Source organism: Crocodylus porosus, unplaced genomic scaffold, assembly GCF_001723895.1.
Source record: "Crocodylus porosus isolate Cpor-Errol unplaced genomic scaffold, CroPor_comp1, whole genome shotgun sequence".
NCBI lineage: Eukaryota > Metazoa > Chordata > Crocodylia > Crocodylidae > Crocodylus > Crocodylus porosus.
In genome coordinates, this window is record NW_017728943.1 from 126,213,196 (window position 1) to 126,239,331 (window position 26,136).

The following is a 26,136-nucleotide window of genomic DNA, read 5'->3' on the forward strand; positions in this document are numbered from 1 at the left end:
TTCCTGCCCTTTGGGCAGGGGGCTGGACTCGATGATCTCCCGAGGTCCCTTCCAGCCCTAATGTCTATGAAAATCTATGAAATCTATGAAGTGTATCACTTTGCCATTGAAAATAGTTATTTTCCCACTGAGATTCATTGCTTGAGCCTGCAAGTACACTATATATAAAATGTCTAATGAAGGCAATAGAAGTTCGGCTAAGAGAATATTTGCTGAATCTTAGCTTGTTCTCTTTAGCTGTTGAAGGTAGGACAAGAAGGAAGGTTCATGTTAAACCCCAGAATAATGTTCCTCTATGTAGAGCAGCTAAATATTGGAACAAGTTGCCTAGATAAACTGTAGAATTCCTTCTGTGGCATTAAGAAGCTGGATAGGGATGTATCAGAGATAATTTTGGTACGATTAAAAGCTGTGTTCATGTGGGAGGCAGACTAGATGACTCCTGAATTTCCTTTCAGTCCTATGTTTCTATGAGTCTAGTCTGTAACTACTTTCGGGGTGGGGGGGAGGGGACAGCTACACATGTAATTTGATTTGCAGTTATAAAATCCAGCACATAACACACCAGAATTTAGTGCTCTCAGGTGCCATGTTTACACGTGCAACCAGGACTGCTGAACGCTGAGCTGGGGTGGAGCAGCCCCAGCTGGCAGGGGACCTAGGGGATGAGCCTGCCAGCCTGGGGCTGTTCCAGCCCAGCTCAATGTGCTGTGGAGGGGCTGGCTGGGGCATGCAGATGTTCCAGTGTGGGGCTAGCCAGCAGGTAGGCCTCTTCTGAAGCATACTCATGTCCCAGCCGGCCTCAGCAGTGTCTACACATGCGTTTCCATGGAGTAAAATACTCCACAGCAGGATAGTACTTGTAAATACTGCTGTGGAGTTTATTAGTTTTCTGAGGCCTGATTGGGCTGCACGTGTATATACCACCTTTTAGACATTTTCTTTAGCATCTCAATTTGAAACCAAACCAAACCAAAAAAACCACCACATTATGCTTTTTCCATGAAAGCCCAATACACTTTTAGCAGTAAATTTGTCTCATCTGTAGTAGATAGAAAGTAATAGACATAGCGCAAATATTAAGTGAGTTTTCTTTTTCCATGAAGGGAAGGTATTTTGCTGACCTCTGGCAAGCTGTACTTTCATTTCTACATTTATTTGTCTGTGGGATAATAAGCTTTCCATAAATTACACTCTTATTGATTTTTTTGGGAGATGGAGGCTCTTGCATTGTATGGCACATACACAAATCAGCTTTGAACTTAAGTCATTTTAAATGTCAGCTGCATAGTTCTATAATGTACTAGGACTTGATTACAATTTACAGCATTTTCCACAACTGAAGGATGAACAAGGCTGGAAAAATAAAATACCCTAACCTTCAGTAAGGAAACTGATATAAACGGATTGCTGTAGTTACTGGAGTTTCCTGAAACTGTTGGGAATTTAATAGAGCCAAAGCCAGGCTGGTCTCATATATCATTCTACTGTCTATTCACAGTAAATCAATGCAGAACTGAGATTTGTTTTAATGATCTGGCAATAGTTTCTAACAAGTATTTATAAGCTTTGCAGTTTCCCTAAGGGAAAACGTTGAGTAAAGGGATTTCCTACATTTGGAATAATGCACTAAAGGAAATCTCAGTCTTTCTTGCCATGTATTCTGGATATTCTTGTTATATTTCAAACTGTATTGGGAAGGGGTAGCGGTAACTATGGAGTGCATCTTATTGGAAGGACTTGGAACTATCCATGATCACTACTAAACTAAGCCTTATAGTGTGCATGGGTTTAACTGTTTTATAGATGGGAAAGTGAGAAACAGAGAGAATTAAAGCGACTCAGTACATTAGAGCAAGTATTTATCTTTAAAAAACTTGGCTTTAAGTCACTTTCTCAAGATGCTGGGGCAGCTCTTCCAGTAACATTAGCAGGTCTATTTTGCATTGCTTACTGAACTGGAATTCACCTTACCTTGCAAAGAATTGAAAATTGAGAAGAGGTACATGAAAGGGAGAGTTAAGGGGCCCCAAGCAAAAAAGGCAAAGCCCCACGTCATGCCCAGTAGGAAAGTCAGGCTGATCACACTACGGAGATTCCTCAGGATCTCTTCCCGCAAGGTCCGATTTGTTCTCTTCCCATTTCTTCCACAGATCTGCACCATCACCACAATAAACATGGCGATGTTCATAAGAAACATGATTCCGAAGTAGCCAGCACAAGTCACATAAAAGACAGTGCCATCTTTGATCCAGCAGCTGTAAAAATAACAAAATGCCATCTTTCTTAGACACTGGAAATTATGCTCCTCTTCAGTTATTTTGATCAAGATAAGCAAGGTTATTCTATCCCTACCTTCATTACTGCACAATTAAAACATCTCCTGTGTAACAACTCAAATCTTTGGACATTTTGTTTCTGTAACCAGAGTAGTACTCTGGAGCCTCTAAATGTTACTACGGGATACACTGGTATCTTGCCAGGAGCATAAAGGTTATACCTACTTTTTTATAAGACTCATTAAAAAAAATTACTGACTTTTAACATACAGATGCAGCCTGAGGGAAATGTGGTCCACTTTTGCAATGATTTTTCTTTATTTGAAATATATGAGATATATGAAATAGGAATGTTAAAATTTATTTGCTTTCAGCAGTATAAGTGATATTTTTTACACCAGTTTGGGTCACAGAGAAATTCTTTTCAACACTTTTAAAAAGATTCAACTACAAATAACTTAGGAGATAATGACCTGGTTTTCTGCTTGCTTTGATTTTGCACCTACAAGCTTTATGAAAGCAGTTTGGCCACTCCCAAATTATTTGCCAAATGCATACATTGACTTGTAATGCTTTTAAAAATTACTTACAAATCATCTCCTCCTTGCCCCTTAGCATCTCTGCCATATAATTGTTTCCCATAGATACGACCTGCACTTGTATTTGTGCTGGCTAAAACAATTGCCACCACTAGAGCAGGTAAACCTGTAATACAAGAAAACATTATGGTGATTTTCTTTGCAAAAACTCTACAAATGTGAGACCTCTATGCAAATCAGAATAACAGATAACATCAAGAGCTGCAAACTTTTGCATCAGAATAGAATAGAATCCCACAACATAGAGAAAGGACACAAAATAAGTAATTACTCAGTAAGCCCTTACAAATCTCACTGCAGTCAATGGAAGCTGCAGGTACACAACACTGCATACATGTCATACATCATGTATCTGACTTAACTTTGGATTCACCAAGGGAAACTCATGCCTGACCAACCTAATTGCCTTCTATGATGAGATGACTGGCTCTGTGGATGTGGGGGAGAGCAGCAGATGTGATATACCCTGCCTTCAGCAAGGCTTTGAATACAATCTCTCACAACATTCTTGCAAGCAAGCTAGGGATGTAAATATAATTTTAAAATATTTGTTTAACCTCCTTTAATTATATTGGTCAAACAATTAACTGATAATACAGCAGCTCAGACAAAGCTGCTGCTGGGAGCCAATCCTAGCTCCTGGAGCCCTCTGACTGGGGAGAAACTGGAGGGGAGGCAAGCCCAGCAGGACAACACAGCCCATGTGAAACTGTCCTGGAAGGGAGGAAGCACCTGTGAACCAGCAGCTAATTGCTTAATTGACGAGTCATTAGGCTGCTCTCTGTTTTTCTTTTAGGCTAGGGGTACTACACCCCTCTCACCTCTCTCTCTCCCCTTCCTCTACTCCTTACTCCTCTCTCCTTCCTGCATGCCCTGCTAACTTCTGATTCCTGCTAGGACACCACATGGTTTCCCTTCCCTGCTTCTGTAACTGTGCAACTGGCCCAAGCTAAGGATAACCAGTAAGCTAACCCGTTATCACTGCACTCATCGGTTAAATAATTAATCATTTAACCTTTCACATCTCTAAAGCAAGATAAGGAAGTATGGGTTGGATGAATAAACTGTAATTACTCTTCAGTCATAGGGGGGCATTTGTATGTGGGGTAGAGGTGGGCTGTCTGCTATGGGCTGGGGCTCTGTGCCCTCCTGTCTTTGCCCTGGGAGCTGTGTGCTGGCTGCACCATGTGTCTCCTGCCTGCCCGGTGGTGAGAGGCACAACATGGGACTGCATGGCTCCTGGGGCAAAGGCAGCAGGAGACAGAGCCCCAGCTGGTTGCAGGCAGCCTGCCTCCACCCTTACACACAAATCCTGGGGGCATGTGCCCCCATGCCTCCCCTGGGGGCATGTGCAGTAGTGGGGAGCTGTGACCCCCACACACCTGGACAAGCCTCCTGTGACTTCAACCCATGATCTGCCTGGCCCCAGACCCTCCTTCACCATAGGGGCTTCAATCTACCCACCTGTCCCTTCCCTCTACAGATTTACCTTTAGGGAGCCATGTGTGCGTGTGTCTGCCCCTCACTCCCAAACCCTGCTGCTGCCCCTCACTCCTGACCCACAGTACCCCACATCCTGCCAGGGACTGTGGGACCCCCTCTCTTGGTTCTAAGCCCCCACACACACCCACAGCCCCCACACCTTCACAAATTCCCCTCCACACCCTCACCCTCCAACCATACAAAGTAACTGCATAGTTTTTCATAATTTTGAGTTTTTCTGTGTATAATTTTGTGTTTTTAGTTCGCGCAACTAATCACAATCAATTTTTTTTAATCGTTTGACAGCCCTAGACTAATTTTGATTCAATTGGACTGTGATTGCCACTTTAGTCAGGAGGTTAACTATTCTGTGTTGTTTTGCAGGATTTTAAACACAAAAGACAGAGTCAAATATGTCCAATACAGAAAAAATAAAGAGCTGTCTTGCTTCATGAATCCTACAGTGATTTTCCAGCAATACTTTTATATGTTAAAATATCTTAAGACTGGAAAGATTACTTGTGGTTAAACCACTGTACCAACATTGAGAAATTTTGGTTCAGTTCCTAATTCTGCCACAGAATGTATTCTTTGGCAAGAAATCTTGGATTTGATTCAAAGTCCACTGAAAGTCAATGCAAAGGAGAGACTGGATTGGGTCTTTAATTTCTTTGTATTTCAGGCTCTACTGATGGAAAGGTAATATTCACCTTTTGTCTCTCATCTCTTGAGGTTTTAGGCTCTTCATAACAATGGCTGCCACTTATGTATTTACCCTGCACTTACCACATATAGCAGCATCCATGTGAGCATGGACATTTGGTTCTCCAGGGACACCTAGCAGCAGGACACCTTGTGCTGCTGCTGCTAGTTGTCCTCGCGGAATGCCTGTGACATGTGACCTCTGGCGTGCAGCAGGTTACCATGAGTGGTTGAAGAGGCTGGGGCCAGCACTGGGCTGGCCCTAGTGGACTTATTTGGGGTTCTGGGGGCTTCCTGGGGCTGCAGCAGTAGTAATCCTGCTGCTTGAACCACAGGCAGCAGCCAGAGCATGGCTCCAGCTGGCCAAGCTCCAGGGTTGAGCAGCGTGTGCTGCCCCCAAATGTGCCACTCTACTTTTTTTTTTTTGCATGGGTTTGTTTGACCTCTGGATATCCAAGGGTCAAAAAAACCCTCCCATGCTGCTACCTTGCAGTACACTGAACAGCTGAATGTGCAGTATGTGGTGCTGCAGATGTGTCTACAGTGCTACATACCACACAACCATGCTCATCTGGATGCAGCCTATGAGTCTGATCGCTGCACTTCTGATGGCACAAATAATACATAATAATAATTTTGTACCTATATACTATACGAAATATATCCTTTTGAACTTACCCCAGCCAATGATGCAAAATTTCAGTATGTAACGCCGAATGTAGGTGTTGAATACTTTTACTAGAGCAATGTACATGTGAACAGCTTCCAGTCCCATCCATGTAAAGGTGGCCAGAAGGAAAAAATGCAGGAGGGCAGCGATGGCAATGCATAGACCATCTATGTTGAATGATGCAATCCAACCATCAAGCAAGAAGGACAGATTAAGAAAGAGCAGGGCTGTGCTCAAATTCATTAAGATTTTAGAGGGATAATCTCTCCGTAGCTTCCTAGAGAGACAAACACAGACATATAATTTGCAACAGCTGTGGTTAGTAATTTATAAAAGAAATAAGGATAAGGAACAAAGGTCTCTTATTGGCAACAAGCTGATATGGTAATACAGCACGGTGGCACGTACATTAACAGACTATTGTTGAAGTACTCTATTAATTTTTTAGGGGACAATCTACATCCATTCCTGAGTGGCAGCAGGTGGTCATTAACAAATAATCTTACTGCACTTATTTTAGGCATATAATTAATTATTAAAACCTTTTTGAATAAATTTAAGAGCAAGAGATCAGATTTCTATCTGATATTCACATTTCATTGAATATCAGATATAAATTAAAAGAAACAATGTAGTACCAAACAAGAACTTACTTCTGTTTATTTTTAAAAAAACCTTTAATTAGTTTAGTAGGACATAGCATCATTCTCTGTTGTTTGAAAAAGTCTAAGAAGCTTCAAAATCAAATATATTTCCTTCCAGCTAGTGCACAATACACTGTGTGTATTGAGGACCTCACCAGCAAATTATAGTCTCTTTTGACCACGATGTTATACTATAGACAGCTTGCAGTAATTGGAGAGTACTTGTGTGTAAAATCTATTCTCTGGCAAGCCATCCTGTCCTGTTACCACTACCGTGTGGCTGGCAGCTAAAACAACGTAATTGTAATTCCTCTTTTCACTTTCCCAAAAATTATACCAAAATCCCCTAAATTATCCTGCCATTTCAGTGGGATTGTTTTTGAAACTACTGCATAGTTCACAAATCTTCATTTCATTTCCTCTTCCATTTCTTTCGGAATAGTTCTAGCATGCACAAATTCTTGAAAGCATAAATACTTACTCGAAAGCAATGTATGTCAGAAGAGTTGCAGCTGAAAATATGGCAGATATTCCACAACCAATGTAGGTGATGAAGGTGAGGACTTTGGTATTTTGTGAATCTATTTTTGAAGCTGTTCCCTGGAGGTCCTACATGAGAGTTGAGGAAAAAACACACATTCCATAAAACTCCATCTAATGAACTTGATACAGTTTCTTGGTATTAAGTCAAGTAAAAACTCAAAAAACCCCACTTTGGCAGTATCTATACATCCCTAACGTTAAGGTCATGTTTACTGGGTATATTTAGTCTACAGTCACACCTTTGACTTCCTTCCCACAACCCTGGAAAACAGTGCAGTGAGTATTGTAGTAGATGGCATCATCAGATGCACATAGATCTCTCCTACTCATATTATTTCTATGCCCACATTTCAAATAGCCTCTTTGTGAGAAAAATCTACTGTTTGCAATTCCTTATTTTCTTGACACTTTTAACTTCAGGAGGCTCCTTTCTTTTACAAATGTTCAAACTGAATGTACTACTGATAATTGCACTTAATATGTGACCATGCTGGAGAATGGTTATGGTTCTTCTAGCAATACCTCCATTCAACACCAGTTGCTAAGGATGTGGTAGAGGCATCTATGAAACAAATATTTCACTCACACCTTTGCTACCTGTTGACTTCTAACTGTTGTGTGGGTGAAACCAAGGGCAAAATGTTGCTCTGTGGCTTAGTAATCTGTTTTGACCTATAAAATAAGAGTTATAAATAATGCTGGTAAAATTGTGACAAAGGCAACAATTCAACAGAAAAATTGGAAGTGAAATGGGAACATTTTGGGGATATTTTTCCTGTTTTTAGTCCAGCCCTAATTGCCACATAGTACTGTCTCAGAATAACTGCCAATGTCATTTCCTTTTCTAAGTACAAGAAAACACTGCAATTTTTTTGGATCTGTATCACTCTGCAATAAATGTTAGCAAAAAGTACCATTTAATGGTGACTGTCACATGCTCACTGCTGTTATTTGATGGGTTTTTTTGCAAAAATATGCAGCAAAACGATTCTATTTAAACTTTAAAAATACTGCATTCTTCATTGTCAAACGTAGGAATGTCTTATAGTCAATTTCCATATGTATATGTTATATACTTGTGAAGCATGTTGCTTAAATCAAGAGATTATTCTCTGAAGTTAGGCAAATATCTCTATGGAAATTCAAATAGGAATAGGAAAAACGAAAAAATAATTAGAAAGGTTAAAAGTATGTAAAAATGGCCCTTTGGCACACGGCCAAATTTCAGAAAACTTCCTTCTCACTTCCTAATGTCACAGAGGCATTCAGAGTAAGAGAAGGAGCTTATTGAACATATCCCAAAGAAAGCTCCTTTTTTCCCTTTAAGCATGAGCAATGAAACTTGAATATAATTAGCTTAGAAAAGGACAAAAAAGGCTTATGACATTTTTTTTCATATTTAAATTCAAGCATGATGTGAAGAAAGCAACTGTATAACAGGACTTATGGAAGCCAAAGTTGAAACTGTATGACTTCCTCGCACTATAAGTTATTCTGCAAGGAAAAGATTTTCCTGTTTCCCTCACTCCGTCTCTTGGTATTTGAAATATTTATAGCTTTCTTTTATTATATTTTTAAAACCCATTTAAACTAGTTAAATCAAAACACATGTACCTGTCTTCATAGCAAACGTTCTGCCTGGAAAAATGTTTCTGAAGCCATATAATATTAATGTTAAAGTGAAAGCCAGGGTACAGTGTATGCTAAAGGTTTGGGAACCCAGAAAAGGTTGTTGTTTTTGAAAAAAAACAACAGTCTTCAGGAAAAGACTGCAATTTCATACTTTTTCCTTTTCATATTTTTTCGTTCAGTAACATTTGGCTTGATTTACACAGCAGTACACAGTTACAATAGATTTATTCCAATATCTCTTTTTTTTTTGCTGGTGCATTGGCAGGACTCTGCTTGATCTATGGTTTGCTTCTACCCAATGCTAGGCTTCTCCTGGCTTCACACACAGCCACCAATATTGTGCTCAGCAGTATTGCAACCTTACATTTTACATTATTTATGACAAACAAGGCCCAACCAGAATCAAGACTGCTATTGTACTACAAGTTTTTCAATATCTGGGTACCTTTGTGGGCAGATTTTACTTATATACCTTTTGTCTGGAGAATACAATACAAAATTATCTTGCTTGCTTGATTTTTTTATTCAATCACTTTGATTTATCATTTTATTTTACCTGTAGCCCTTCTTTACTACTAGACAATATTTAGGTACCAGAAAAATGATATATTAGTAAAAAAAATCTCACTTGAATGCAAAGAAACTCAAATATATAGAAGCCCTTCTCTTGTCCCACCAAGACCTATAACAGAATAGTGAAGGCTCACTTACCATGAGTACCCCAAAATGTGTAAGATGATTGCATAAGCAAACTGTCTCATTCTCATTTGATTTTTGTGCAATGCAGCCTGTAGCATTCCAACCGCCTTGGCCATCTGCAGGAATCAAACAATAGAAACCACAACTTCAGGCAAAATCAAAAAAGACATAGCACAATGTCTTGTCCAGATATCCAGGATCTCTACATGTATTATAGTATTCTTTCAAGTGGAAAAAGCCTTGAAATAAAGCAAATCCAATATACAAAATATATCAACCTAGGATTGTGCTAATCAAGAACTCTGCAAGGTGGATGGAGTAGAAGCTATTACATCAAATTCTGTGGTCTGTGTTATATGGCAGGCCAGGCTGGATAAACATAACAATTCTTTTAGCTTTAAAACTTAAGAAAGTGTGAAAGAAATGGTGCTAACTCAGATCTAACCCAAATCCACTAAAATTTCTACTAGATCTCCCCCTCCTGCCACATCAAAATTAAGAATCTTCAAAGGAATCTCCAGTTAGGCTCCGGAGCAGCAAGAGACGTGCAGGTGAAAGCCCACTGCGCCCCTGCTCCCCCAAAGCCCCCCAGAGACCCCTCAGCAGCCTCAGAGCCCCCCACTGACCCCAGCACAGCTGGAGGCAAGTGGGGCCTGTGGTGGGAGGGGGTTAACCCCTTAGTGAGAGGGAGGAGGCAGCTGAGTGGAGCTGGGCTGGGTCCCGCCCTGCCCTGCCCAGGCCCCTACTTGGCTCAGCCCCCCCAGGGAGCCACATGACTGGAGCCACACGAACAGGCTGCAGAAACAGGCGCGCTTGTCTACCGGTGTGTGAGTTAGCACAGAGTTCACGCAGGAGGGTGCGTGGGAGGGCCCGAGACCCTGCCTGCAAATCCCCCAGGGTAGACAGTCCCAGCCATAGCCAGCCTACCGGAGGCATGACACGGATGGGCACACGCCACACCCTGAGGGTCCCCTCGGGCTCTGCGGCCCCTCCACTGGGCACCTCAGAGACGGCCACCCATACGGAGCCCATGGTTCCGGGTTCCACGCAGACGGAGCCCCTGGCTCTCATCTGTGGGGGCTGCCTGTCCCTTTTTCAGGCTCTGGGGCCTGTGGGGTCTGCTCCCTTTTGGGGTCTCTGGTGCGCCAGCTCAAGGAGTTCCAGGTCACAGTCCAGAGACTGAGTGCCATCAGGGACTGTGAGCAGGAGATAGACTCCTACTGCCAGACCCTTCTCCCCTGGAAGCCGGAGGGTAGACCAGTCTCCCTCCAGGACAAAGGAGGACTCCAGGACCTCCCACTCTGTCCAGTCAGGGGCATAGACCAAGGTGGCCAAGGGCCCTAAGGCCTGCCGCACAAAGGCCCCTGCCCCGCTGGAGCTTAGCAGGAGGTACACACCTCTTGCTGCTACAGCAGAGCCTGCTGAGTTGCCAGCTCGTGCAGGCAACACTGGCTCAACTGCAGATACCGCCCCCGCTCTTGCCAAGACAAAACGTAAAGTGTCTGTCATGGGAGACTGCATCCTGAGGGGGACAGAGGGGGCAATCTGCCGCCCCGACCCTTTAGCCCGGGAAGTCTGCTGCTTCCTGGGGGCCCGCATCCGGGACATTGCGGAGAGGATCCCTAAGCTCCTCCAGCCCACAGACCACTATCCCATGCTCCTTATTCCAATGACACGGCTCGGAACACTCCCAGCCAGGTCATGAGGTGCTACAGGGATTTGGGTATGGGGCTAAAGGGTCTGGGGTCACAGGTGGTGTTCTCTTCGATCCTCCCAGTCTTGGGGTATGGGCTGAGAAGGCAGAGGAGGATCCATGTAGTTAACCAATGACTGCGGTGCTGGTGTTATAGGGAAGGCTTTGGATTCCATGACCACAGCATGCTCTTTGGTGAGAGAGGCAGCGAGCTGCTGGGAAGAGGTGGTCTCCACCTCTCTCCCCTGGGGAGGAGGCTCTTCTCAGCCAAACTGGTTGACTTGCTCCACCAGGCTTAAAATTAAGCCCGATGTGGAATGGGGGGACTACCACCACTGCTGCCAAGCTGAGCCGCCCTTGCAAAGCCAGCAGGCTAAGGCACTTAAGGGAGCCCACCCCTGCCCCAGCCCTCGTACAATCTGTGGGCAAGGCAAGAGCCCCCAAGGGGACACTTGCCTGCCTGTACACAAATACCAGGAGCTTAGGGAATAAGCAGGAAGAGCGCGTCCTCCTGCTCAATGCAAATAATTATGATGTCATAGGGATAACGGAGACCTGGTGGGACTCCACCCATGACTGGACCATGGATATAGATGGCTATACCCTGTACAGGAGGGATCGTGTAGATAAAAGGGCCGGGGGTGTAGCTCTCTATGTTAAGGAAAGCTACATGTCCCTGCAAGCTGATATTGACGACCAGGGTGGATGACTGGAGACCCTCTGGGTTAAAATCCATGGGGAACACGGCACAGGGGACACAATGGTGGGATTCCACTACAGACCTCCCACCCAAACTCCTGATCTTGACCAGGAGTTCACCCAGGAACTGGCTGAGGCGACATGCTCCAAGACCATGGTTGTCATGGGTGACTTCAATTACCCAGACATCTCGTGGAAGGATCACTCAGCAAAATCTGAGTGGTCACAAAGCTTCCTCTTGTGCGTGAATGACCTCTACCTGACTCAAGAAGTCTATGGGCCAATGAGAGGCAAAGTGCTGCTCAACCTGGTACTGGCTACTGGAGATGACCTAATCGGCAACCTGGTGATTGATGGAAAGCTGGGTGACATCGACCACGAGCTGATCACCTTCACCATCCACTATAAAGCTGGCAAGTCATTCAGGAACATGGAAGTCCTTGACTTCAGGAAAGCCGACTTTGACAATCTCAGGAGGCTTGTCAGTGAGGCCCTAAGGGATCATGACCCCAGGGAGAGGGGAGTTCAAGAAGAGTGGTTGCTCCTCAAGGGAGCGATCCTCAGTGCACAAGCTAAGTCTATTCTATCTCAGAGGAAAGGCAGCAAGAGGGCACAGCATCCTCCCCTGGCTCTCTGGGGACCTAACAGAACTCCTGAGGCTAAAAAGAGGCCTACAAAGGATGGAGGATGGGATTCACCTCCAAGGAGGATTATTCTGCACTGGTCTGGTCCTGCAGGGAGCAAACCAGGAAAGCCAGGGCTGCAATTGAACTCCAACTAGCTTCGAGCATCAAGGACATTAAAAAGTCCTTTTTCAGATATGCGGCGAGCCGGAGGAAAAGCAAGGGCCACGTTGGATCTCTGCTGAACCAGATGAAAACAGGATGTGTTTCAACACTGACAAGTGCAGGGTGCTGCACTTGGGCAGTAGTAACCAGCAGCACACTTATCAGATGGGAAACTTCCTTCTTGAGAGCATGGAGGCAGAAAGAGATCTTGGAGTCATTATTGACTCCAAGATGAACATGGGCCGACAATGTGAGGCCATGGTTGGCAGGGCTAACCGGACCTTGTCGTGCATCCACAGGTGCATCTCAAGCAGAGCCAAGGAGGTGATCCTCCCCCTCTATGCAACACTGGTCAGGCCACAGCTGGAGTACTGTGTCCAGTTCTGTGCGCCCCATTTCAGGAGGGATGTGGACAACATTGAGAGGGTCCAGAGGAGGGCCACCCGCATGATCCGGGGACTACAGGGCAGACCCTGCAGTGAGAGGCTGCGAGACCTAAACCTGTTCAGCCTTCACAAGAGAAGGTTGAGGGGGGACCTGGTAACCATCTATAAACTCAGTAGGGGGGACCAGAAGGGTTTGGGAGAGACCTTGTTTCCCCTAGCGCCCCCTGGCATAACAAGGAATAACGGCTACAAGTTGTTGGAGAGTAGGTTTAGATTAGACAGCCGTAAGAACTACTTCACAGTTAGGGTGGCTAGGAGCTGGAACCAGCTTCCAAGAGAAGTGGTGCTTGATGCCTACCTAGCTGGGATCATTTGAGCCTATATTTTTTTCTTCTGCCCTGGCAGGGGGTTGGACTTGAAGATCTATAAGGTCCCTTCCGACCCTACTTCTATGTTTCTATGATTCTATTTGATATGAACGTGAGGGAAAATAAGAAATAAAACTGTCATTGAGTACAGATGTGCCTGCATCCTTTAATGCCCAATATTGAAGTCTTTGGATGTGCAGATGTGTACAAAGTTTACTCATATCCCATACAGTGATAGCTATCTTTGGATGTTAAAGCAAGAACTGTAATCCAGACAAGCAAGTAGACTGGTGATTTCATCAGTCTCTATTCATTACTTTGGACCAATAAAGAAGAAAGAAAATAAAGAAGGACATTGACATTAATTAAAAATGGATTCCGAATAACCATCATGTTGTCTATTCTAATACAAAGGGCATGAGCTATTTAAAACAGAGAATACTTTATTTGCCCCCAAAATGAAACTGCAATATGTTTCAACTTACTGTTTTTGTTCATATCCCAGAAGACACAGATAGGGCTAGGATTCTCCTAAAAATAATGTACAAATAAACATTTTATATCTCACAAAATATAAAACCTGCTAATGTATAAATGTAGCAGATATTCCATTGGTTACGGTTTTGCATTAAAATGAAGTGAAGAATTATTATTTGTATTGTGAACATATTTACAGGTCTCAGCCAACAGCCCTCTTCTGTCAGAGTGCCAATCCTGCCTTAAGACATTAAAATCTAATGTCCTGCAAAAATTCATACCTGTGCCTAAACTGTAAATATAAGTACTAGTCTCACTGAAATTCAGCACATATATGAAGCCTTTGTGGGATGTAAAGGAGAAGTACTTTTCCTTGTTCACTTTCCTTGGGATTCTCAAGGTTTTCACCAGTACATGTTTGGCAACACTTTGGGAAATCAATATGGATTTCACATGAATCCATTTAGGAGTCATCCAGGCTAACCAATAAAAAGTAAGCTTAAAGTAATTGAAATATGATTTTTTTTTTTATTTCTTCCATTTGCAACAGGGCTCATTCTCCTCACTTAAAATGGTCTAGGGCTGATACAACTTTCTTGTCTCTTGTAGAGCTTTTCCTGATGTATACAACCATATCTGAGTCCTGACCTACATTACGGTATTGCAAGCGAAACTCAGGTTCTGTCAGAAAAACTATGAATGCATTTACATGAAGAGCTCCCTGTGCAGAGTAAGACCCTTCTTTCTGCTAGCAGGGTAACACTACCACTTTGACCAGAACAACATTTGTGCTGCCATCTGGAAGCCTGTAGAAGGTATAATTTGAAAACCCTGCACCTTCTACAAGCTGCTGTGGTCTCTTCAGTACTGGGTGCATTCCCCAGGTTCACTGTGCACCTGCCAGCACAATAAAGCTTACCAGGACTGTTCAGAGGCTTCCCTGTGGCAGCTGCTGGCAGAAGTTCTGGTAGAAGCAGCAGCCTAGTTTCAACAAGGTCTTAGAACAGAATCAGACTCATACATTGGACTATTTTTTTAAAACTGATATAGAGTATTGTGAAATATTTTTTTAGGCTTCCATTTCCCATCAGTAAGAATCAACCACTTTTAAATGATGTGATCAATCTTTTTATATTTGGGGGAAGTCAAAAAATACAAAACTTCAGATTATCTACCCCAGGAGTGGGCAAAATGTGGCCCAGGGGCTGGATGCAGCCTGCCAGGCCATTCTATCTGGCCAGTGGGGCCTCAAAAATTTAGAAAACTAATATTTATCTGCCCCGGCTGCTTATCATGCGGCCCTCAATGGCTTGCCAAAACTCAGTAAGCGGCTCTCTGCCCAAAATAATTGCCCACCTCTGCTCTACCCTGACTCATGTTTGATCAAAGAATTCAGATAAACCTGGCATTCCTTTCAACACTATATACTGTGTGAGTCATGAAGAGATCTAATGTTATCAAATACTATCAGCACAGAATCTGTGGTGGGACTGAAGAATTTCATTCCAAGTAAGTGCTAAATCATACATTGTTTGTTTGTTTTTACAAATCTTATTTTTTCCTTATTCAGTAAGAATACTGAAGTTTTCTATGAAACCCAACAAAATCAGTCTTCAAAAAGTCTTTCTTCAGTCTTCAGACCCATTAAGAGTCTTTCTATTGCTGAGCTCTGCCTTTTAATACACATAATGTAACATTTTATTATTCTGGAAACCCAGTGTTTTCTTACCTGAATTTTGGTGTGTTTAATTGTAAGCGTGACCTTTTCCTGGAGGTCCCGGATGGTAATGTTCCCAATACTGCATGCCACCACAAAGCTTGTTAAGTTGGCATGGCTTTCTACATCCTTTGAAAGATATACATAAAATATCCAGTAAATGCTATAGCAGAGCGCAGGGTACATTTTATTTTTATAGTGTGCCAGAATAAATAACCTGTCTGTATTTTTACACTTAAAATCACCCATTATTAGAACATCCTGTTTACAAGATCAAGTTGCAGGTTTTCCTCATGGAAACCTTTGCTATTTCCCTTATTGTCATAAACATATACAGGCTAAATTATAAGGACAGATTGTAAGGCAATTTCCATTAATTTCCCTTTTAATCACTTTGTTTTATGCCAACTAGAGTGATAAGTCAAACAATGCTAACTGATAACAAACTGTGTTATAATTAGATCATTTCCCTAACTAAGAATGAACTAGCTTTCTTATCTTATTGATAAAATAGCCAGTTGGGGGAAAATTCTTTTTTTTGGCATCAAAAATAGTCTTGACATGACCCATTTGCTGCCCGTAATATTACATACTATTTTACGTTGAGTAGTCAGGCACTATAACAAAAAAATCTAAGCAATATTATATAGCAGGAGATAATATTTTGTACCATGTTCTATTTCCTAGTAGTTTCACTGGAGACTAACTTATTGCTGATGTAATGCCATCCGTAAGACACAGTGAAAAGGCAGTAGATTTGGTTGGGAATTTTCCAGTGAAACAGATTTTTGCCCCAAAATGCTGATTCATCAATATTGAAAAGATTTATAAAAACAATTCTGTTTCCAGTGAAACTGTGCCTAGTTTTCTCCTACAGAGCAGCCTGTGCGTCCATGTCTTTACCACCAGAGCAGCCTCAAATATGGCTTGCCCTCCTGTGATAGGTACCTCAGGGCCACCAGTTTATCTGAGCTGGGAGGCATCCCTCTTATGTAGATTGCTCCAGGGTTGAGGACCTCAGGACTTTAAATCTCCTAGCCAACTTCTTCCATTTATCTACATCATTCTCACAGTATAGATAATCAAGTACCCTGAAAGTCAAGCATCTTGGGAAGCTAGATGGCTCTGATAAGAACGCTAGCTGTGCAGTAGCTCCCCTTAGGCCAAGGAAGCAGGGAGGGGTATTATTTCCTCGTCGCTCTGGCAGAGGGGGCTTATCTCACCACTTGCCCCATGCACAGAGTGAGTGGCGGTGGTTGGGGTGGCAGACTCTGGCTTTGGTCCCCTAGGGGCAGAGGGGCGGTAGAGGGAATAACACCCATCCCTGGCCACTCTGCCTCAGGGGCCATGCTGGCCAGCATTTGACCCTGCCCTGGCCCCACCACTGCAGCAGCAAGGGAGGAGTGCCTTGGAGACCTCAGCCCAGGTCCATGCTGATGGGACAGGGAGGGAGCAATTAAACCCCTACCTAGCCAGTTCACTTGGAGCTACTGTTAGGGCTGTCCATGTCCCCCCCACTGGAACAGCCAGCAGAGCTATGCAGGTCCACACCAGTGGAACCGGGGAGGAAGGAGGGTGGGGAGATAAACCTCTTCCCTTTCCCCTTCCCAGGACCAGCATCTGGCCAGGCTCCTTTCCTTGCCTGTCTCTGCTCTGGCTGGGGAGCAGAGGCATGGGGCCAGCCCTGCTGGGCTGGAGCAGAGAGCCCAGCCCAAAGAGAATGTCGGGATGCTGGGGGATCTTGGTTTAACTTAAACCAGGAAGGGGTCTTGCACAGGCATTGCATAAACCGGTTTGAGCTCAGTAAGTTAAATCTGATACTGCATTTAACCAGGCTTATCTCAAACCAGTTTCAGCCATTTTGAAATGGGTTTTTGTGCACTGAACATCTGTTCTGTTACAGGTTTAAACCAGCTTCTGATCACTTAAACTGGTTTGTGTGTAATGTTTGTCCCTAGCCTATCTGTGCAAGTGTGGACTATTATCCTGTAAGATGCTCTGCCTAAGTAAAATCTTATGTTTGCATGATGCTCTTTAATGGACTAAGACCTTGATTAGGTAGTAACTTGCCACAAGTCATTGATTCTGTTGTATGGTAGGATGATACACAAATAGATATATTAAAGCTTTGCATGTTGACTTAACTTTCTCAAGCATCAGATCCTCTATAGATAGACTATATGAAAATATATAATAATCTTTCAAGAAAAAAGGGCTGAAAAGGATTTTCCCAGATCTAAATTTTCACTTTCTACCTATCAAGTGCCTTTTATTTTAAATTTAAAGGACATTCTATTGTCATTCAGGGTCACCTGTTAAGAAGTCAGACAGATCAATTTTATGGTGATTTAGCATCTGTATGCTCAACAGATATGTACGTGGGTGTTATTAGCTGTAGATTGCAATCATTATGGTTGAACTTTATCTCTAAATCTAAAATACAGAGAAACTAAGGTTAATGATTGGACCTCATAAAGAATGAATTTAGTGTCCTTTAATAAGATAACATGTTCTGTCATTATATAGATTGTGGGCCATTATGACAAACCTGCTGTTACATGTTTTTTGTTTTCTTTATTCACTGTATCATCCTGTTTTCAATTAAAAAGGAATACCATATAAAACAGCTTCAGACATTGCAGGGAGTATTTCAGAAGGCAACTGCGGGTCATGGGTATTTGCTAGCCTAGATTATCTGGAGCATCTACATACAGTGCCAATAAAAACGATAATATACACACAATACAATACTAGAGTTCTGCGGATGCACAAGAGCCAAAGGTCATTTGAAATACTAATGGGAAAACAAACTCAAGCCAAAAACATTGCTCATTATGAAAACAATGTTTCCTCTGAATGAACTCAGTATCATTGTGAAGTAGAGGATTTTCCCCCTTGATTGGGATCTTCCTAACTTAATGGTGAAAATGGATACAATTATCATGTGATAAAATTTAAAGAAAAAAACTCGTGTCAATCACCTTAATTTTCAGATCTGAATATTTCTACCTCTGCTGTACAGAGAACAATCTCTATGTAGTATGAAAATGAGAATGCAAATATGTAGTGCTCTTCCTGAGTGAAATTTGTCCCTGGAGTACCAAACCAGACCAAGGGTTTAAGTGGGACTTGAATGACGTTTAGGTTTTATGCTGGTTTTCTCCACAGAGAGGAATTTTAACAGTGTCATGATTATTTCTTTAAAGGAATACAAATAAAGAAGGAAAATAAATAGTATGAGTACTATTAAAGGCCAGATTTCAACTTCGGTAAAAAAGCATGCCTCAGCTGAATGCAGTGAAACTATGTAAATGTGAATGTGAACAGATGCTCTTTTAAAGCCTTGTAAATAAATTCTGATTATACAGCAAGTGGAGTCTCAATTCCTTCTAGATTATTATGAGCAAAAGTTTATGCCATATGTCACAGATAAGAAATTTTCCTTGAGGTGAGGTTTACAGTAAAGTCTCTGATTAATATGCACAACTTCAGTACCATGGCAAACTTGTCATCATTTATATGCAAAGTTTATTCCCAGTACAGACTTATATTTTTACCATGGCATTTCTGTAACATGTAAGATATGAAAAAGTAATTATATTTCAGGATAATTTTGGCAGGTTCATTTGATTCAAGTTCACGTGAAATGAGTTCATACATATTCATACTTGCCTGAAAAAGTCCATTTTTATTGAAAAAAGTAAACTGAGCCCTGGAAACAGCTTCAAGCTCATCTTGACTTAAATTCCTCAGTAAACTTGATGGCAGAAAAATGGAAGCCAGGGCATTTGACTGATGCTTGTCAAAATCTATCTGTTATATAAAAACAAGAAAGACCAGTTTAGACAAAAAAAAAATCCTTGAAAGTCCATTATAATTGGTGCATCCATCTAATATAATGTGAGTATGGGTCTAGAATAGCCTTTGGCATATATAGGGCATACAGGCAGATGAGGATTGCTATTATCCAAAATAGTGGTCTGGTAAATTTTCACATCTTCCTTGTATGAACACAGTCTTGTGTCATACAAAAGTGGTAAGCAAAACTGATCCTGAGTGGCCTTGAGAAAAATGGCTTTCAGAATAATTTACAACATCCTTTAAACTATTCTTTTACATCCTCTTTTCATGAGTGGTGCTGCTTGTTCCTTGGCCATAATTGTAAAGCAGGGCCATTGCTTGACTGGTTTAGTTTATGCTTGACTGGTTTAGTTTATGCTTAATTCATGTTTTAGGTGCCTTTGCACTAGAAAATGTTGCAGTTATTCTTGCAGAGGGCGGGAGAGGCAGAAATATTAGTAGCAATGTGAGCGCTGGTGTGGGCACAGATCAGGCATTTTTGCCACTAAATCATGAATTATTCTGGCTCCTTTCTACATTAGTACTTGCAGTGTTGCAAGTGCTTTGTAGGAGCAAGAAGGTATGGGCTTTCTAATGTATAAATGGATTTAGAAGATTTTCTTCACAATTGCAGGGATTAGAGAGTATAGTTCAACTGAGAGCAGTTGATTCTGTGACAAATTCCATGGATTCACAGAACAGATAGGGCTTTGGTTATATTTAAAGTGCCATAGTAGAGGCACAGAATGATCATATTTAGTCACTTCATATTCAGAAGCATGATCAAAATAAAGTAGTTCTAATTTGTTTTCATCTTTTTTTGTTACAGGACAAAATTCAGATTTGGTGCTCAGGCAACTCCAATTCAGGTTTTGGTTTTCTAAAAATTGGACAGCTGGCCCAAAGGTGTGTTTCAAAGAAATTAGGTCAGAAGCTTTTCTCCTATACTATCAATAAAAGGACAGACAGTTCCATAGGGTGACTGAGGAAGTCTAAACACTAGGGGCCAACATCTATTGCTTTAGGTGCCTATGTGGCACATATGCTGCCATATAACTAGAGTTTAGGACAACTATGCACAATTTAGGGTTCTGTTTTCCCCTGTGGCAAAACAGACTCACCCTGCGCCTGCAGAAGGGTGGAGGTGATGGTAACAGTGGAGGAGCACCTTCCCACCTTTTAGCTCAATAGTGGGTACAGGATCTACATGGGAAGCAAGCACAGGTTCTAGGCTCCACTCGCCGTACTGTACTTCCTTTCCCCTCATGGAGATGGACCTTGATAATACCTTTCTTGCCTACTGCAGGGGTTTATATCACTTCTGCTGTACATGTAGCTTCATACTCCTGGTTGATGTGCCTTCTATTCCCTAGGCAAGTGCCCTAACCAACAGGCTATCGGCTGAAAGATAAGTGATGCTCCTCTTCTAACATACAATGGTCAAGGGGTTTTCACTCAACTCAAATTTTGGGATTTACCCACTTTTTTATGATGAAGGTGATTCTATTTTGCCAGGCAGCTGCCTAACCAGAGTGCAGGCTTACTAAGTGTGCTTAGCAGACTTGTGCAGCCTATGTGTAACTGTGAAAAACTAGTTATGAGCTATTTAAATACATAACACAAAATAGGATTTAGGTCTAAGTGGGGAGCTCTTCTGACCTAGCCAACAGGAAGCCATAAGCCCAGGGGAGTGTGGAAACTCTGCCCCCCTCTGGATCTTAGCTGCTTGACTCAGGGCACACTCAGGGTACCTCTAGCCACTCAGGATCCAGAGCCCTGAGTCTTCTGGTGTCTAAGTGATATCATGGTTATACCACTACTATTCACCTCTTACATATTAGCTTAGCAGTTTGATACTCATCAGAAGATCTAGATGGTGCTTTGTGATGTATCTGTGGATGTTCAATCTACTATATTTCAAGGTGTTGCTTTCTATGGGTTCAAAATTATGTTTCTATTTAGCATCATTCATATTTAAGAAGGGTAAGTGTCCATTACTTTTGGAATCCTGTTTATATTAACAAACGCATAGTAACAATTGTGCTTGATTAACATTGTTTCTCATCATTTATAAAGATTTAATTCTCTCCCTTTTGAACTCTGTCAGAGCTTATCAGCTTTCCTAGTTTCCCTGTGAAACAATTTGGGGAAGGTGGGGAAAAACAAAGATTTAAAAAAAAATGACATTTGGGGCATAGGTGACGGAAGACTTGACTAACGGGGCTAAGCCCCGCAAATGCAGGGCAGAGGTGGCAGTGCAAAGGACCACAGGGCAGCCTGGGTGTGGGCTCCAGGAAATTGCAGCTGGGGACGTCCACAGGCACAGACATGCAGCCACAGCTTGCATGCAGCCAGGATCACAGCCCAGCAATGTGTGGAGCACTGCCACCACAGCAGGCAAGTCTGTGAAGGGGAAGTGGGGAAGCAGATCGAGGCCCCCACAGCGTGGGAGAGAGTGAGGCAGAGACAGAGGCATGGGCTAGGGTAAATGGGGCCCTGGGGCGAGTCATGGGATGGTCAGAGTCCAGGCAGCTTGTCCAGGGATGCAGGGGGGCTCCCAGATGCCCCCCAGATCTGTGTGGGGCAGAGGTTGCCTTCCACTGTGGGCTGGAGCTCTACACCCCACTGCATCTGCCTTGGGAGCTGCGCAATGCCATGTGCCTGCTGCCGCTGGGTGGGCAAGGGTCAAGGTGCAGAGTGGCGGAAGCAGGCACATGGCGTTGCGTGGCTGCTGAGAAAGTGGCAGCTGAGCACAGAACCCCAGCCTGAAGCAGCAGCAAGCAGAGGTGGAGGCAAGCAGGCCCTGCCTCCACCCTGTGCACAAATCTGGAAGGCATGTGCTTGCTGTGCCTCCCCTAGGGTGCACGCAGTGGAGGGAGTTGCCCTGCACCCCTGGACGAGCTGCCCAGGCTCTGACCATCACACAACCCATCCTGAGGCACCATTCACCACATGTCTACCCCACTTCCTCCCTCACTGTGGGGACCTTTACCTTCCCCACTAACCCCTCCCTCTCCTCCCACCCTTTCCCACTCCGCAGACTTACCTGCTAAGTGTTTTCTGTGTGCGTGTGTGTGCATGTGTACTCAGGCCCCCCAAATAATATTTTCACCCTCCACCTATGATTTGGGATCATCGGTTAGCCCTAGCAAAGAAGAGGAACTTTCTGGAGTCAGAATAAGGATAGCCCCCACAGGATTTTGTCAAACAACTAAGAACCTGCTGTCTCTTTGACCATTCATCTATACAGTCAAGTTCTTATATGAACACTCCTCACTGTCATATGAATGACAGCTATTACTTCCCCATCCCACCATAGGTACAAGCAGAGAAGCAAGGTGATTCTCCCAACACTTGGAGCAAGACATTGACACCAACAGACAAGCAAATGTTGGCATGTCAGTGCTGAAATTCTGTTGGAGTGTAAACACATCTTACATTAGTTTATGCATGAAAGTCACTGAGAATGAAGCCAGTAGCATAGACTGAAATGGTCAAAAATACCATGCATGCTGTTTCATCTGCAACTCAACAGTTTTTAGTGAAGGAACTTGTACAAACAGAAGTATTAATATCAGTGGTTAAGCCTCTCATCAGCCCATTTCCTCATAGACTGTCCTTCTAACTGTTGCCTCTTAGGACCATGTTGCATGTTACATTTAGCATGTGTTAAATGCACTTAAAACATAAGCAACCTCCTATTCAGGCAGAACCATGTGATAGGTATGCTCATACTACAGCAAATTTATGACTTTTTGTGTGAGGTGTATTTCCAGATCATCTTAAGTAACATGAGTTCAACTATTGTCAGACTGCTTCATGGAGAAAATAGGAGCAATCTGCGGTCTTCACCAAGCTGTGACATCAGCCAGGGGTGTCTCTGCTGTACCAAGCTTCCAGGTGAGATGAGGAAAGCCACACACATTAGAAGGAAGGATACTGAATCTTTCACTTGTTAGATTCCTGCAGGATGAAGTTGAAAACCAGGTGCCTGCAGCCCCAGAGGGTTCTAGGGCTGGGATTCACAATCAGCTGATTGCTGGTCCTAAGCCTAGCATTATATCGAGACTCCAGACCAGTGTCTGGGCTGGAACCAGCAATCAGTGAGCTATGCATTAGGGCTATGTGACACTTTAGTTGCTGATTCGATTCGGCTCGATTCAGTGGCTGAATCTGTGAATCCAAATGGAATCAGGAGACCCTTTAATCTCTCTGAATAGAATCAGAAAGATTCAACAATTCAGACATAGACATGGCTTTAAATGTTTTTTCTACATACCTCAAGGTACCAGGCAGTTCGTGAATGCTGAGATGCTGGGGTGGATGGAGCGTCCGACAGGAGCACGGGGGAGTCTTCAGTGTGCTCGACAGCAGACCTGGAAGTGGACCAGAAGAACTTCCAGGTCCACTGGGGAGTGTGTGGAGGGCTCCCCTGGCTCTGGGACTGGTGCCTCCTGGTTCTGGGGGGGAACCCAGGGTCCCCTGTGCACGATCGCTGAGCTGGGAGGGGGGTGTGGTGGGGCCCCCAGCACACTCCCTGGCAGACCCAGATGTGGACTGAAAGTACTTCTGATCCACTTCTGGGTTCGCTACTGAGCACATGCCCCCCCGCCCCGCCCCGTGCTCCATCCATCCCATGAGCCTTGCCCGGTACTTTCATCCATTTATGAGCCGTGCCTGGTACCTTAAGGTGGTTAGAAAAAACATTTAAAGCTGTCTATGGCTGATTCTCCAAATCAGCATTGAATCTTCAGATTTGGATTTGGCCAAATCTAATAGTGGTCTGAATCAACTAATCGAATCACTATCCCTGATTTGGGCTGAATCCAAATCGAATATGACCTGTTTTGCCATACTTAGAACACATTCTAACTTTAATACTGCACAGATTTAACACCTACTGGGTGCATCTACATGTTCATTAATGCACCACACGTACAGCACATTACATTTAGTGTTAGTACCTGTCATTACAGGTACTAACTTAATGTGCAATAATTGGTACTACTGAACGTTAGCAGAGATGAATGCTTCTTATGTGACAGTGCATAGCAGACTAAATCTACTGTGCATTAGCATAGGTTTTGCCCAACGTGCTAATTCACAGCAGAATTACGACTTCTGTGCATTAAGCATCTCGTGTAGATGTGCCCATTAAGTATCCCTTGTGACAAGGTCCTTAGGTACCATGTAGTACTATAACACAGGAGATAATGGAACATAACATAATTCACTGTGTCTAATAGTATTTTTTATAGAATCCACCTCTAAACTTTTAACCAGCTAGTCTCTAACGTGCTACCTTGCCCTACATTCTACCTCTAAACTCGAAACTAGAGGTAGCTGAGTACAGAAAACCAAGTGCTCATAAAAGTTCTTGTAAATGAAATGATGGTATTTTCAGTCTCTCCCATATACCCACAGTAAATGCTTTGAAGAACAAGGGTGTATTTGCAAGAATGTTAATCTAACTTTTAAAAAGAATAACATATAATAGAGCAAAGAAATATGTGTGGTTTTTTTCACAGCTTCTGAAGCCATGCTGCAAACTACTTGTTGGCATTCCCACAATTAATCAACAGGTCTACATAACAAATGAATTTAAAAAGAGACTCCTCTTTATCTGTTATGTAAAGCAACCATGTGATTGGTGATCAATTATAGTTGCAATTAGCAATAAAACCAGGGCAGGGGCTACTGGTTTAAATATTTTTTAACATAAACTACGTTGAGCAAGTGCGAATAACAAATCCATTTGTAAAAATCTGAACCTGTTCATAGATAATTCCTGACAGGCAGAAAAGAACACTAAATCCATGTGGAAAAAGAATCGCAACATACAATTTGAGCAGAGCTAAGAAAAACCCTGCATGTGAAAAAAACATCTCTTTTGGTATTTTGTATACTTTAGTGTAGGTTTCTTTTAAAGCATGGACACATTACAGGAATAATTCAATCAAATGAATTGCCAAATATTAACTTAGTCCAAGGTTTGGCAAGAACTGTAGAGGCATCAGAATAAACAGAATCTTTTCAAACTGTTGTGAATACACTTGCTTGATATCCACCTTAAGAGAAAAAAAAAGAGAAACTGTCTGACAGGTAACTTGAAATTTTAAGATTCTGATGAGCCTGGGATATATCATCATGGTGCTGGCTGAAGTTTTTGGGCTTAAAAATGGGAATCTCCCCGACCGGGGACAGAAAACAACTTTCCTGATGGACATGGAAACTATGAACTGTGACCACAGCTGTTGCAGACATTTTTGATGGGGAGGATACTAAGAATTCTGTCAGCTGTTGGAAATGTAAAAGGCTGAAAATCAATTTAAGCTGCAAAAAGAACATTATTAATAACTTGTCAGAGCTTGGACCTTATGATAGGTTAAATAGAGCAATAAAAAATTATTCCAGGGCAAGAAAATTTGAATATACTTGGATGTCCTCAGGCCACAGATGGTATTTCTTATTATAAATTCAGGTCATCCCAGGTCCAATTTCAGAATTTTTTCCTTTCCCCTTTCCATGAATAGGGGATGAATATTGGAGGATAAAAGTTCCTCCTCTTTGATAGAAATCATCTATAAAACTTCATTGATAAAAGAAACAATTAGGTGTCTTCACAATGCATCTTTCCCCTTTCAACCGTTTCCACTGCATGACTTAGAGAAAACATGGGCCAGATTCTCTGAGTGTAATATGAGTGAAACACCATTTTAGTGAATGTAGCTATGCCTATTTACACTATCAGAAAATCTGATCATTTAATTTTAGGTCCAGAAGTTCGTAGAAAAAATGCTTAACCATAAGGTCTTTTACATTACTATTATTAATTTATCCACCTTGGGAGGAAAAACCTGCAGCACCCTTATAGGCTCGGCAGTGCTAACGTTGGTTAGCACTACAGAAGAAAGAGAC

The 26,136-nt window shown here is 42.7% G+C and overlaps 1 protein-coding gene across 4 annotated transcripts in view; it reads right to left on the minus strand.

Annotated features, from left to right (window-relative positions):
• The window catches only part of ADGRG6 (adhesion G protein-coupled receptor G6), a 157,672-nt gene that overhangs the window by 14,630 nt on the left and 116,906 nt on the right, over positions 1-26,136 (minus strand). For all 4 annotated transcript variants that reach the window (XM_019550157.1, XM_019550158.1, XM_019550156.1 and 1 more), the window contains 8 exons: positions 19,051-19,191; positions 15,391-15,507; positions 13,670-13,715; positions 9,263-9,366; positions 6,858-6,985; positions 5,741-6,009; positions 2,870-2,984; positions 1,975-2,258 (listed from right to left, as the gene is read on the minus strand). In XM_019550157.1, coding sequence (XP_019405702.1) covers positions 1,975-2,258; positions 2,870-2,984; positions 5,741-6,009; positions 6,858-6,985; positions 9,263-9,366; positions 13,670-13,715; positions 15,391-15,507; positions 19,051-19,191 — 1,204 coding nt within the window. The remainder of the gene's footprint in view (positions 1-1,974; positions 2,259-2,869; positions 2,985-5,740; positions 6,010-6,857; positions 6,986-9,262; positions 9,367-13,669; positions 13,716-15,390; positions 15,508-19,050; positions 19,192-26,136) is intronic.